General features: G+C 37.7%; 1 protein-coding gene across 1 annotated transcript in view; it reads right to left on the reverse strand.

The window, feature by feature from the left end:
• The window catches only part of FRAS1 (Fraser extracellular matrix complex subunit 1), a 467,475-nt gene that overhangs the window by 99,526 nt on the left and 354,111 nt on the right, over window positions 1-13,838 (reverse strand). Inside the window, exons 36-40 of the mRNA XM_060147971.1 lie at window positions 11,558-11,689; window positions 10,331-10,456; window positions 6,828-7,075; window positions 1,155-1,303; window positions 806-968 (exon numbers count right to left, since the gene is read on the reverse strand). Coding sequence (XP_060003954.1) covers window positions 806-968; window positions 1,155-1,303; window positions 6,828-7,075; window positions 10,331-10,456; window positions 11,558-11,689 — 818 coding nt within the window. The remainder of the gene's footprint in view (window positions 1-805; window positions 969-1,154; window positions 1,304-6,827; window positions 7,076-10,330; window positions 10,457-11,557; window positions 11,690-13,838) is intronic.

Consider the following 13,838-nt stretch of genomic DNA (forward strand, 5'->3'; position numbering starts at 1 on the left):
TCCCAACGCCAAGGAGCTGTCAACATCGTTTACAGCGATAAGTATCAGCTCCATTTAAGATGGGACCTGGGAAGCTTCCCTGGCGGCACAGTGGTTAAGAATCCGACTGCCGGGCTTCCCTGGTGGTGCAGTCGTTGAGAGTCCACCTGCCGATGCAGGGGACGCGGGTTCGTGCCCCGGTCCGGGAAGATCCCACATGCCGCGGAGCGGCTGGGCCCGTGAGCCATGGCCGCTGAGCCTACCACAACTACTGAGCCCACTCACCTAGACCTCATGCTCTGCAACAAGAGAAGCCGCTGCAATGAGAAGCCTGCACACCGCAACGAAGAGTAGCCCCTACTCGCCACAACTACAGAAAGCCCACACGCAGCAAGGAAGACCCAACGCAGCCAAAAATAAATAAATTAAAAAAAAAAAAAGGGACCTGGGGATACTGTCCATATCCCTACGTTTTAGTTGCTGCAAACATTAGACTATAAACTCCTCAAAGATACATTCCTACTCCTACTGCTATATACATCTAGCATAGTATACAAAATACTGTACACATCTAGATTTATGTCTGGCACAGAAATACTTGCTGACTAATTAAATAATGTGGATATAATGATTTGATCTTCTGCATGTAATTATTTTCATACTTTTTGAAAAACTGATGCTTGAAAGCCATACGTATCTTGATACTATTGCCTAGATATTTGAGGGGAAGGACTTGACATCCAATTTAGGTAGAAATCCTTCGTTCACACTGCCACAGACTCCTGCTCTCTACAGCACCCACAGTTCATTGATCTGAACTGCTTACGGTGATAAGGTCAGCGAAAGCAATGACTTGGGGTGGATCCTTGACGGGAGTGATCATGATGGTAAACCTCTGATTGTCCAGGCGGTTGTGGTCCAAATCAGAGACAGAGAAGTGGAAGCTGTCAGTAACCAGATGACCACCGGTCTCAAATGCAGCTGAGTACCTACAAAGGCCAGCAGAAGAACAGAATGAATGAACTACACCAACAGGTCAAGTAAGATGATTAAATCTTTGTTTAACAATGGGGTCAGAAGTAACATAATCTTTCAGGGGAGCTACTGGTTAGTTGCTTACATATTTTAATACAATTAAAAAAAATTCTGTCACGTAACACCAGGTGGTTATATACCTAATTTTCTTGTTGTTGATGTCTTCCATTGTGAAATTGGAAACCTCTGAGAGTTCTTCCACCTCAGGTCCTGAGGTTCTTAAGAGAGCACCATACACGGGCAGAGAACTTAACTGAATCCAGATCTCTGGGTCGGGGGAAGAATCATCCTAATTAGGCAAATATGAGGCAAGACATGAATGCACGTTTGCAGGAATCAATATTTCCAGTAAAGATCTCGGGTGCTCCCTTCTCTACTAAACGGAAAAATCTCTTTCCCTTTGTGATAAAGTAACACCATTTAAACTGCGTGAAAATCCCAGTATTTATTCCTCCTAAAATGTCTTTTTGATAATGTCTTCTTTGAAGAGTAGCTCAAGATAATAGTGGACATGCACTTTAGGTATAGGGCATAAAAGAAAGAGATGCCCTATGGTTACTATAAGAGCCACACAAGGTTTTGTTTTTATTACAAGCATCTAGTGAAGTGCAAAACACAGTCAGAAATATGTCATCCTTCTAGAAACACAGTTGTAGGATTCTTCTAGAGTTTCTAAGAATAGTTTGCTTTTTAGAAACAGGTAAAATTCCACTATAACATATGATAACAATTTTAAAATTCTGTGAAACAAAGAATGGAAGGTATTTAGCTTAGCCAAGGACTCACTTTAAGTAATATTTAACATGATAAAAATTTTAGTTTAACAAAAGAAGTTAGGAAATTATGGATTTCATTCTACCTGGACCGAACCTATGGATGTTCAACTCCCAAGATGCCCAATATTAACAAAGACCATCTATTTCCCTTTCCTCTGCACTGTTTATCGAGAAATAAAATTGGCTTTCTGTGTTGCTACATGGACAATAATTGAATGTCTTAATGAACAATTTCTTCTTTCTTCAAGGATATTTTTGGAAATATCTAGGAGGGAGGCAACAACTTCTTTTTTTTGTTTGTTTGGTTTTTTTTGCAACAACTTCTTGGAAAGATTCCCTGAGTCATTCATCTTTTAGAGCAGCTGGCTGTGAACATGAGGGTACTTTACACTTTACCACAGCAACAATGAAAACAAATATTGCATAGCCAAATGTATTTTCACATGCAAATTTGCATGGCTATGTTGTACAGTTAGTTGAGGTACGAGATCAGGAATATGACCACAGCTGCCTGGTGATCTGGGGCAGCAGGTTTTAGTCAGCTCTCATTTCTATCCCTAGAGACCTTTGTAAGTTGACAGTTCAGAGCCTCAGTGCAAGATCATAGAATTTTCCATATTTCTTCACATCACTTGATAAGAGCGTGGAAGGAATCTCAAATTCATCGAAGCTGCAAAACTTCAGAAAATTTCCCCTAAATTTATACTTTAAAAGTTTCTCTATTTTTCTACATGAGTTATCAAATACAATATGCAGGCTTCCAAAAAACTACTTCCTAATACTACTGTGAGTATCCTCTGAGAGGGAATTTTTAGAAGACAGCCAAGAGTTCTAAGGTATTATCTTCTGAGATGGTGATAAACTACAAGGACAGAGCTCCTGGCTCTTGATTAGAATGAACAGCTTCTAAATTCCACATTGGTAAATTTGGCAAAGAAATGCAAATTTCATGTCAGGCACAACACAACTTATAATTTTTCAAATCTCAAATGACTGTTGGGTTTGAAACAGTGTGAAATCAGTTGGATTTTTTTTTTTTCTGAAAATGCTGTCATAATTTAAAGAAAATTACTATTTTGGGATGTCCAAGATACCGTGGGTGAAAAATTCATAAGAATATAGACTTTGTTCTTATGTAATTTTTCTCCTCAAAGCCCTTCTCACCCATTTTGTATTCATTCCCTTTTAACTTTTCTTTTTATTATTTATACATCTATTGACCCAACATTCAACAAAAGACTAGAACTTTGATGATTAACATTTATGTACGAGCTCCTCTTTTATCCTGTCCCTGGGCCTACCATCACCCTGGATCTTGTTTCTTATTTCTTTGAATTTCTTGATATAGTGTGATATAATATTATAAAGTAGCTTCAGTTTTTTTTAACTTAAGAAAAGGGAGTTAGACACTCCTCTTGTGGAATTTATTTTTCTTTTTACTCAGTAGCAGACTGCTAAGGTCCACTAATGTTGTTCTGTGCAGCTATAGTTCATGTGTTTTGAGTGTTCTCTAATATTCCATAGAGTAAGTACACCACAAGATATCCCGTTGATGCTGATGGACATTTGGCTTATTTCAATATTTTTGCTATTACACATAGACTACTATAGTTACAAATAGTATTGCTATAAACATTCTTGTATATATTCTTGTGCATATCTTGTGTACCTATGAAAGTGCCTCTTGAATAGGAATCTAGGAGAGGAACAATTAGGGTATATGAACATTCATCCTCACAAGACAAGGCCAAATTCTTTCCCAGAGTGGTTGTTCCAATTTACAGTTCCATTAGCAAAGAACCTCCTGTAGATCTATTTCCTCTCCAACATTTGGTATTTTCATACTTTAAAATTTTTGCCAATTGAATTGGTATTAAATGGTATATAGTCTTAATTTGCTTTCCCTGATGTCTAAAAAGGTGAATGTCTCTCCTTATGTTTACTGGCCCTATGGGTTCCTCTTCTGAAATTCCTGCTGATGTCTTCTGTTCATTTTTCAAATGGATTATCTTTTTCTTCTTGATTTGCAGACGTTCTTTATATTTTCTTTGTTATTTTTGGTTATATGTGTTGTAAATATCTTTTCCCAATTTGTAATTTGTTTGTTTTTTTGTATTTATGGTGTGTTTGGGAGAACATAAATTTAATTTTAATATAGTCAAATTTATCAATTTTTTCTTTATAGTTAGCCCTTTTTGTTTCTAGTTTAAGAAATTCTTCCTTTTCCCAATATCATGAAAATATTCGCCTTTACCCTATAAAGAACTGTACACTTTTACTTATGACACTTAGGTACTTGATTTGCTACAGTTAATATCTGTGTAGGGTATGAGGTAGCAGCAGTCTTTTTTTTTTACATATGAATAGTAATTTTATGCAGATTCATGTTTTAAATAGTTTCTCCTGTTTCCACTGATCTGGCTTGCTATAGCTGTTTTATATTATAGTCCCAAGTGTGGGTCTGTTTCTGGACTCTCTAGTATATACCAGTGTATACTGCTTTAAACTGTGCAGGTTTATAATGAATCCTGATACCTGCCAGGGCAAGGCCCTGCCCTCCTGTCATTCGTTTTCAGAATTTTGGCCCTTTGTTGTTCCTTATATATTGTAGAATCAGCTTGTCAAGATCATAAAAAGTCCACCGGGCTTTTGATTGGAACTCAATTGGATGGAAAGATCACTTGTGGGAGAATTGCTATCTCTTGGATACTAAATCTTCCTATTCATGAATATGGCGTATCTTGTCATTTATTTAGTGCTTTTTAAACGTCTGCCAATTAAGTATTACAATTTTCCCTGTAGAAGTATTTCTTTTTTTTTGTTAGATTTAGTCCAAAGAATATAATTTTTGTGATGCTATTATAAGTGGTATCATCTTTTTAGTTACGTTTACTGGCTACTTTTGCTTATGAATAGAAATGCTATCGTTCTGTTGACCTTCTATCTGGCCCCCTGGTAAATTCTTTTATTTCTAAAACTTTGTCAAGAGACTCCTTTAAATTTTCTTTATAGTCAGTCATAGCATCAATTTTGTTACATTTATACCTAATATGTGTTAAGTAATATTATTATAGATGGTATCTTATTTTGAATTAGTGTATTTTTGGCTGGTGCATAGAGATCTATTAGCTATTTAAGATTAATCTTATATCATCCTCTCCATATTACAAATGAGAAAACTGAGCCCTAGGGAGTTTAGTGACTTGTCAAGGGTTATTATGCTAGTAAAACTGATGAGCTTAGATTAGAACCCATTCATTCTAACTATAAAACCCATACCACCCCTTCCTTACTTGTTTTCTTGCAGTACATAACAAATTGTGTATAGGAAACCACCATTAAGAAGCAAATCACACAGAATCCCACTTTTGCCTTTTGCCTCTCCCGACATCACTGAACCCTCTTGCAGTTCACGATACTCTAATTAAGAACAGGCTTACCTGTTCCTATCTTTTCATATTCTGCTCCACTTATGACCAGGGTTTCAGATGGCTTTTCCAATTTCTCTGGATGTTCACAGCAAACTCACTAACTATGCATGTCTAGAAAAATCTTCCCCATGACATTAAGTACAAAACTCTTCTACAACCCTCAGAGAAAGTTAGTGTATAACTTAGCTAAGTCTTTAAAATATACTATGCTTTCAGTGAGCTAGGATAATTCTTTTGGAATCTTTCCGCTCTAGTGGGTAAATTCACATTCAATCAATTTCTGAAAATACATGTTCAGTTGCCAATGGGCTTGCATTTTCAACTGCAGCTTATAACATGCAGTTGATGGAAAGGAACTGCTCCTGGAATCCTATTTTGGTCTGTCAAACATTTTTCAAGCCTTGGTGATCTACTGATTAAATCTGTATACATACATTTTTTTTTTACATACATTTTTATGAATTCATGTTTCATAAGATTCAAAAGACCATAACCTATGGTAAGAATCACCCGTCAATTAAAAAACAAAATCAAAGGTGTTCTGAAACTATACTAGACCCATGAGAAGAATCAGGGTGGGACGCAGTTTCCCATAATTTAAAAAAAAGACAATTTTAGGGGAAAATCTTTGCAAAAGCAATTGAAGCAATTGTTCCCAGGCCAATGCTTTATCTTAATGCTACTATTCAGGACTAGATTTTACAGCCAGACTATTCAGCTGAGAAAAGGATTACTTAAAACTACATAGTGTTTTTTTAAAAAAGGCCAGGTTATTGGTGGAAATTTTAAGATTAGCAAAGGAAAAATTCAATACTAAGAATGATTACCATTCAGACAATTATTCTTATTTTCAGCATATTTGTCAAAACTACTCATTATTGTTTTTACACGGAGAGTTCACATCTGTTTACAACATACTTAAATGAAAAATAAAATTAATTATCCTCATTATCCTTAGCTCCAGAGGTAAAGTCAAGGACAGAGGATGAGTTTAATTTAGCCAGGATCACTTATCAAATTAAGGTCAGGTTGGTGGAAAAAACAACAACAGAGTTCCTGAATCTACCCGTAGTCCCCGAACCACACTGCTTCTCTTGGGGCACTGGATGGAGGGTGAGTCAGTAATCCTGCCACAGGAGCATGCCAGCATTCTGTCCAGAGCTGGACCTGAGACAGACGCTGGTGAAAAGCAGGTTTTCTCTCAGAAAAGTGGGCCCTGAAATACCATTACTTATTAGTCACTGGCCAGGTAAGTTCTTCTAAAACGCTCTTCTCCTAAAATTCCCATCTGAAATATTATCAATGGAGCTTAAAATATGGGGACTTGGGCTTTTTGACACTGGCACTATTTCCAGGTGACCATCACCCATCCCTACAAATAGGGATTTCATCAACGTTCTGCTCATTCACTTGTCTGCTTGGGAGACAGTGGGAGCAGCTGCAATAAAGAGTGTAACTATTCCTAAGAGTAGAATGATAGGCAAGGGGAGAAAAAAGTTCTTTTATGGCCATATGCCTGATGGCCCAAATATTCAGCCATGGCATCCCTTTCTAGTCTGCCTAGTCAGAGGGTGCAGTGGACAAAAAGACAAACAGAGGAACTTACAACGTAAGCAAGATGTGACCTAGTGATTATAGCTGTGCTTTTACTGGCAACGGTGATGCTCAGAGAGGCGCCAGCAGCCAGCTGAGGCCCCCGGGCCTCGGACAGTGACACCTCCACCCTCACTTCCACTGTTGCTGCTGAGATGCCATCTGTAACTGAGATCTCCATGCTGTCCTCCCGGGCAGAGGATCCATCGTGTAGATACTGCAGAACATTTTCCTCTACATCCTCATATGTGAAAGTGTCACCTTTCAAGAATAAAACAAATGGCAAAAAAACCAATTACTTCTGGGAATAACGCTTTTCATTTCCATAACACCTTTGTTCTCAGGATTTCAAAGTACATATAGGATCATAAACTCTGGGAGTTGTAAGTTAATTAGTCCACCCACCCACCCAATATAAGATTCCCTTTATACTACCCTTGCAAAAGGGTTATTTAGCCTGTCCTTCAACACGGCTCAAGGTGGGAGCCTCACTGTTTTACAAGGGAGCTACTTCCACTGACGATAGCTGTAAAATTCTTTTAAGTTTTTCATCATGTTGAGCCAAAATCTGCCTCTAAGCTTCACTCATCACTCTTCGTTCTAGAGAATAAAGAACATGCTTCTGTTCGTTATGATAGCCCTTCTAGAATCTAATCTTGATACTGAAGATTTACTGAAAAAGTTAAGAAGGTAAATTATGCTAGACAAACCTGTAAGAGATCTTTGTTCTAATTAAGAACATAAGGTTCTTTTAAATTAAAAAACACTTAGAAATTGAAAAATATATTTAAAGTTAGAAACCTAAACTGTGTAAGTCTAGAGTACTAACTTGGGATAGATCTGATAGGCGCAGTGTGAGAAAAAAATGTCAAGGTCATAAATGTTTAAGAAAAACAGGTTTAAACAAAATTTAAAATAAAAAATTTTTACACAGCAGGATTCATTAGAATTCTAGAATCTCCAATATTCAACCTTAAAGTTTATCAAAATTGTTTGGTCATAGAACCCTTTTCATGAGAAATTCTACTTAGTGCCGTGAGTCCCAATGATTCCACGAGCACAACTGAGGAACTGGTCTTCCTGGATGTTTTATTCAATTCTATTTCTTCATAGATTATTGACTGCCATAATTGATGTTATATAATGAAACAAAATAATTTATTTATTCTTTGTATTCATCTTCTAAGCCTTCTCTTTCAACACTGTGTTAATGTGATTTACTAGTGGTAATGTGCCTAAAAAAAGTAATAAAACTAATCATTTACAAACATCTTTAGAACTCGTATATTAATTACACAAATATAGGTTAAATATAATGGTAAAGAAACTGGGCTATGACTGCTATGCTCCTAACGTAGTTCCCTTAGGATGCCAGAAATTTATCTTTTTTTTTTTTTAACATCTTTATTGGAGTATAATTGCTTTACAATGGTGCGTTAGTTTCTGCTTTATAACGAAGTGAATTAGCTATATATATACATATATCCCATATCTCCTCCCTCTTGCGTCTCCCTCCTTCCCACCCTCCCACCCCTCTAGGTGGTCACAAAGCACTGAGCTGATCTCCCTGTGCTATGCGGCTGCTTCCCACTAGCTATCTATTTTACATTTGGTAGTGTATATAGGTCCATGCCACTCTCTCACTTCATCCCAGCTTACCCTTCCTCCTCCCCGTGTCCTCAAGACCATTCTCTACGTCCGTGTCTTTATTTCTGTCCTGCCCCTAGGTTCTTCATAACCATTTTTTTTTTTTAGATTCCATATATATGTGTTAGCATATGGTATTTGTTTTTCTCTTTCTGACTTACTTCACTCTGTATGACAGGCTCTAGGTCCATCCACCTCACTACAGATAACTCAATTTTGTTTCTTTTCATGGCTGAGTGATATTCCCTTGTATATATGTGCCACATCTTCTTTATCCATTCATCTGTTGATGGACACTTAGGTTGCTTCCATGTCCTGGCTATTTATTGTAAACAGAGCTGCAATGAACATTGTGGTACATGATTCTTTTTGAATTATGGTTTTCTCAGGGTATATGCGCAATACTGGGATTGCTGGGTCATATGGTAGTCCTATTTTTAGTTTTCTAAGGAACCTCCATTCTGTTCTCCATAGTGGCTGTATCAATTTACATTCCCACCAACAGTGCAAGAGGGTTCTCTTTTCTCCACACCCTCTCCAGCATTTATCGTTTGTAGACTTTTTGATGATGGCCATTCTGACTGGTGTGAGGTGACACCTCATTGCAGTTTTGATTTGCATTTCTCTAATAATTAGTGATGTTGAGCATCATTTCATGGGTTTGTTGGCCATCTTTGGCCATTTCTTTGGAGAAATGTCTATTTAGGTCTTCTGCCCATTTTTGGATTGGGTTGTTTGTTTTTTTGATATTGAGCTGCATGAGCTGCTTGTAAATTTTGGAGATTAATCCTTTGTCAGTTGCTTCATTTGCCAATATTTTCTCCCATTCTGAGGGTTGTCCTTTCATCTCGTTTATGGTTTCCTTTGCTGTGCAAAAGCTTTTAAGTCAGAAATCTATCTGAACGATACTTCTTTTGTTCAGTAAGTTTTTAAAAAACCTGCCTTTGTGACTCCTAAGTGCCTGTTTGTTGCTCTTACAAATTCAATGTACCTTCAAGGTCAAAGATTTGACACCCTCTCTCTGAAGAGATATTCAGAAGAACGCATTACTAGATGCCTATTAGGAATTATATAAAGGTTTTGAGAAAGTACAGATTGTCAGAATAAGTATACAGCATCCCAAGGTGACAACTTTGAAAGGGATAATATTCACTTCAATATATGAGAGCCGACTATTAAAAATTAGATTTAGTTGTGTTCTTTGCACTATTCTGTACTTCCTAAACAATCAGCATGTATTATTCTTTATAATCAGGGAAAGCGCAATAAGTATTATTTTGGAAAGCTGGGCACATTACCACCCTTTTTTAGTGGGTGAAGAAACATGTAGTTTACACTCTCAGAGTCACAGTGCTTAAAATATTGTGAAGATTCACATACCAAAATAAGGAAGACAAATTTATCTCCATGAACAGACCACGGGAAAGTGGCAGTTGACCATTCACGTAAGGTCGTTCTAAATGCATTGACTCCAGGTTTCAGAAATCAACAAATTTTACCTACAACTTGAGGAAATAGCTTCATAGTTTTGGGGTGTGGGTAGTGGTACAGAGAAAGAAGTCCCAGATACTTCAGCCAATGGACTAAAGGTTTTTCCTTTCTACGTATCTCTTTATAGTTTATCCCACAATGTTGCTTTACTTCTTGTCTGAGACATAAAACCAACTGCAATGTGAAAACGATATTCTGTGATAACATATATGAGAAGAGACTCTAAAAAAAAAGCGAACGTATGTATATGTATAACTGAATCACTTTGCTGTACACCTGAAACTAACACAACATTGCAAATCAGCTATACTACAATAAAATTAAAACATTAAAAAAAAAAAGAAATCCAAGCAGGCCAATGACAGAGTGAGCAGCTACCTGAGGCCATGGGCCCTGGGAACCCAGCCGTGTACTTAAGGAGCACGCCATGCTGGGGAGGTTTCCGGAGCTCAAAGAGGAGTTCTTCAGGCACTGTCTCCGTGTCTCTTACTCCCAACTCAAGTCCTACAGTCAGGAGAATAGAGCATGGTGAGAAGATGTGTACATTAACAACTGTATACTCTGGGTACAGTAAAGCCCCAGGCCAGGCTGGAAGCCATGTTGTGGGTAATCTGATGGTTAGAAGAAAGTGCTGTCTAATTTGAATCAACCACAAAAAAGAGTGAAAACTTGATAATACAGTCAGTTCCCAAATTACAAGTAGGTTCTTTCAAAAGTTAACTTACGAGTAGGTAGTTCTGAATTCAGAATACCTTTTTTCTTCCATACAAATGAGGGAATGGTAGCCCATGAAAAGGTCAGTCCTGACTGACCGGGTAGGTTTTCTTCCAGAAAATACTCTAAGAAATTGTGTTTGCTTTTCATCATTTCTTCCCTTCTCCTTTCTCTGAATCTACAGAAGAGCCAAGTTATTTTAACAATGGCTGCTCTGGCCATCACTGACATGAGAAGCAGTGGGGCAAAAGGGACAGTCATCTTTGTACCTGTGGCTTGTTTATAGGTTGGATGATAAGTAATTTTAGGCCAATACCCATATGTAGGAACTGGATAAGGATGTGTACAGCACAGCTTACAAAAATCACAGTACCCACTATTCGCTCTTAAGATGTTTTTGGTAAAAGAATAAACTTCTAAAAAGTAAGTATACTAATAGGTAAATAAAATCACATATAGAACACCTGGGCCAACTCTAAGTCATCACAGCTTCTGAAGGTTATGGTGACTTGTCACTCCTACTGTTACTCTTTGCTTTCTAAAGAGAAAACAAGAGCAGTCATTGAAACCACTTCCCTCTCTTCTCTTCTCTGCTCTGTGTTACTTTATATTTTAGCGATGGCAACAAATCAAACTCCTAGAGACTGGAAACTAAATTCTGCGTTGTATTCCATCACTGAGCATTGGCTTCTGAAGGGTTTATTTCCTTCTCTCCATGCTGCTTCCATATGCATGGAAATGGGCAGAGGGATGGTTATGGATGAGATGCCTGCAACTTCTGGAAGAGAAGGTCACTACTTTTTGGTAACCATGAAGAGATTTATACAGGGACTGTTACTGAAATACGGTTCCATTTCCAAGCCATGTTTCTTTCAGGTTCCCAGTTCTTACCTATAGAAGTGCTGCCTCCTGGGCTGACTTTAAGCAGTGGAGCTGTAACCTGGAACACTGGTGGGTGCCGATCAATGCAAAGTAAGTGAACGGTGAGGGCCATCTCTGGACTTGTGTGGCCTCCATCCGAAACTAGAAAGAGTACACACACACACACACACACATCAGTTTGTAGTCTGGTCACCTGTAGGCTAGTTCTATAAATATGTAGCCAGAAGCTTTTTTAGATTACCTTAACACTTTGAAGAGATGCTTATAAATAGAAAATGTCAGCAAGCAAGACACTGTGAGCTATTGTACAAAGCTCTTTCTACTGAATAACGAAAAAGCTAAAACCATAACAACAAAGTCATTCTAAGAAGCAACTTTCACAGCAAGGTGATATTGACAAATATTAGTGGAAGGGAAAGTAATACAAAATATGCACTCTTAGGTGATCCTGGTAGAAGCTTTTATTGATGGAATATTTTAGATTCAATTCATTCTTCCAGTGTTCCAGAGAAATCGCTTTTTCGGGATATCTCTGTTAGAAATGATGTCTGTCTCATTATAAAATACTGATTTAAAAGGATAAAAAATGTCTACACAGATAATTCTAATGTCATTTGTTTGGACCCATTTTTACCTGGTCATTATGCATGATGCAATAAATGGAAGAGCACCTTTGCGAATAAAACTTTGACCTTAAGATTTTATTCCCCTGGATTACCTGACATCCAAGTGAGCACTGATCACTGGAGAGAAATCAAAGCGGATTTGCCAGACCCTTGATTCTTATTTCCACTTTCCTATATCTTAACACGCCTTCCCTTCTCTAAAAGCCAGCTTTGGAGGAACACCTGCACCAGCCACTCATTGGTGTCTTTATCTGCAGTGCCTATTGAGAAAACTGTACTGTTGATATTTTAAACGTGTGGTATGCTTATACATGGGTTGGTTACAAGAAACAGGTTTCCTTCACTACTTTCTCGTGGACTTAGTAAACAAGTCAGTAGGAATCTGACCTCTACTTCAGCCAAGTGAGCCATCACTTAGTGACTCCTGGTAATGATTCCAACAGGTTTTAGATTTGTCTTTTCCTTGAGAACACATCTAAAAGATAGGGTTGAATTTTATAAGGTACATTCCATGTCCTAGAGAAGTCCAGAAATAGCCCTCCTGAAGGAGAGAAGATAGTATCCCTGTGAGAATGAAGGTTTTATGGCTCTGGTCATTCGGTCAAATGTCAAAGTTATTGTATCTGCTTCTTTGTGCTCAATCTTTTGTGCTCTCTGGATAGTCAGAGGTAGGGACCAATGATTCTTAACTTTGGGGAGTTTGAAGACAAAAATACAAACTTTTCCATAAATTTCAGTGGATTCAGGATTCTCTGAAGTCCCTGGAATCTAAGTTAAGAAGTCCCTTTATTAAATAAAAATAAATGATTGCAAAGTGCAATTCTATCTCTTTAATGTTTTACATTGATTTTATTTAAGTGGGGGGTGCACCTCAGGGAGTCTTCACCATCCTTACCTTACAGAAGAGGAAAGGAACGGCCCTAAAACTTAAACAGCTTTGGTCATGTCACACAGCTGTCGGTGTGACCAAGGTATATCCTTGTCTCTATAGGTAAAGCGAGGAAAGCTGTTTTCTGGTACATGTAACATAACAACAAAATATACCATGAGGGTGAAGTGCTTTGCAAGCAAACATAGGAACTTACAATCAAAATTTAGTAATTACATGTCTAGCCCTCTCTTTAAGCAACGTTTTTGATTTCTCTGAGAAATAGTCACACTGCCTCTTTGGTCAGATGCCTCCTGCAGGCACCATTCACCCTGTGTGTTTTCCTCGCTCTGAATGGTTCTGTAGAGCGTCTGTGCTTGTCTTGGGCAGTCAGGTCAGGAATATCAGTTTGCTGTCTCAGCTTAGCTGATTAACCAAATGAGCGGCTCTCCCTCATTCCATGGGTTAATGTCAGGGCTTGGGTTTCTTGCTGCCTTAGTTTATTATGTGTCCAAGTTAAATTTTTCTCTCACAAAACTCTGCTAAAAGAGATGGTTTCTTTCCTACCAGATTCCAAAAGTTTTTCTCTTTTTTAAAAAAAGGAACCTCTTATACCTTTCACAACAGTCAACTCAAAATGGATCATGGAACTAAATGTAAGCTGCAAAACTACAAACTCTTAGATGATAACATAGTAAAAAACCTAGATGACCTTGGGTACGGTGATACCTTTTTAGATACGACACCAAAGACACAATTCATGAAAAAAGTAATTGATAAGCTGGATTTCATTAAA

This window comes from Lagenorhynchus albirostris, chromosome 4 (assembly GCF_949774975.1).
Source record: "Lagenorhynchus albirostris chromosome 4, mLagAlb1.1, whole genome shotgun sequence".
Lineage (NCBI taxonomy): Eukaryota > Metazoa > Chordata > Mammalia > Artiodactyla > Delphinidae > Lagenorhynchus > Lagenorhynchus albirostris.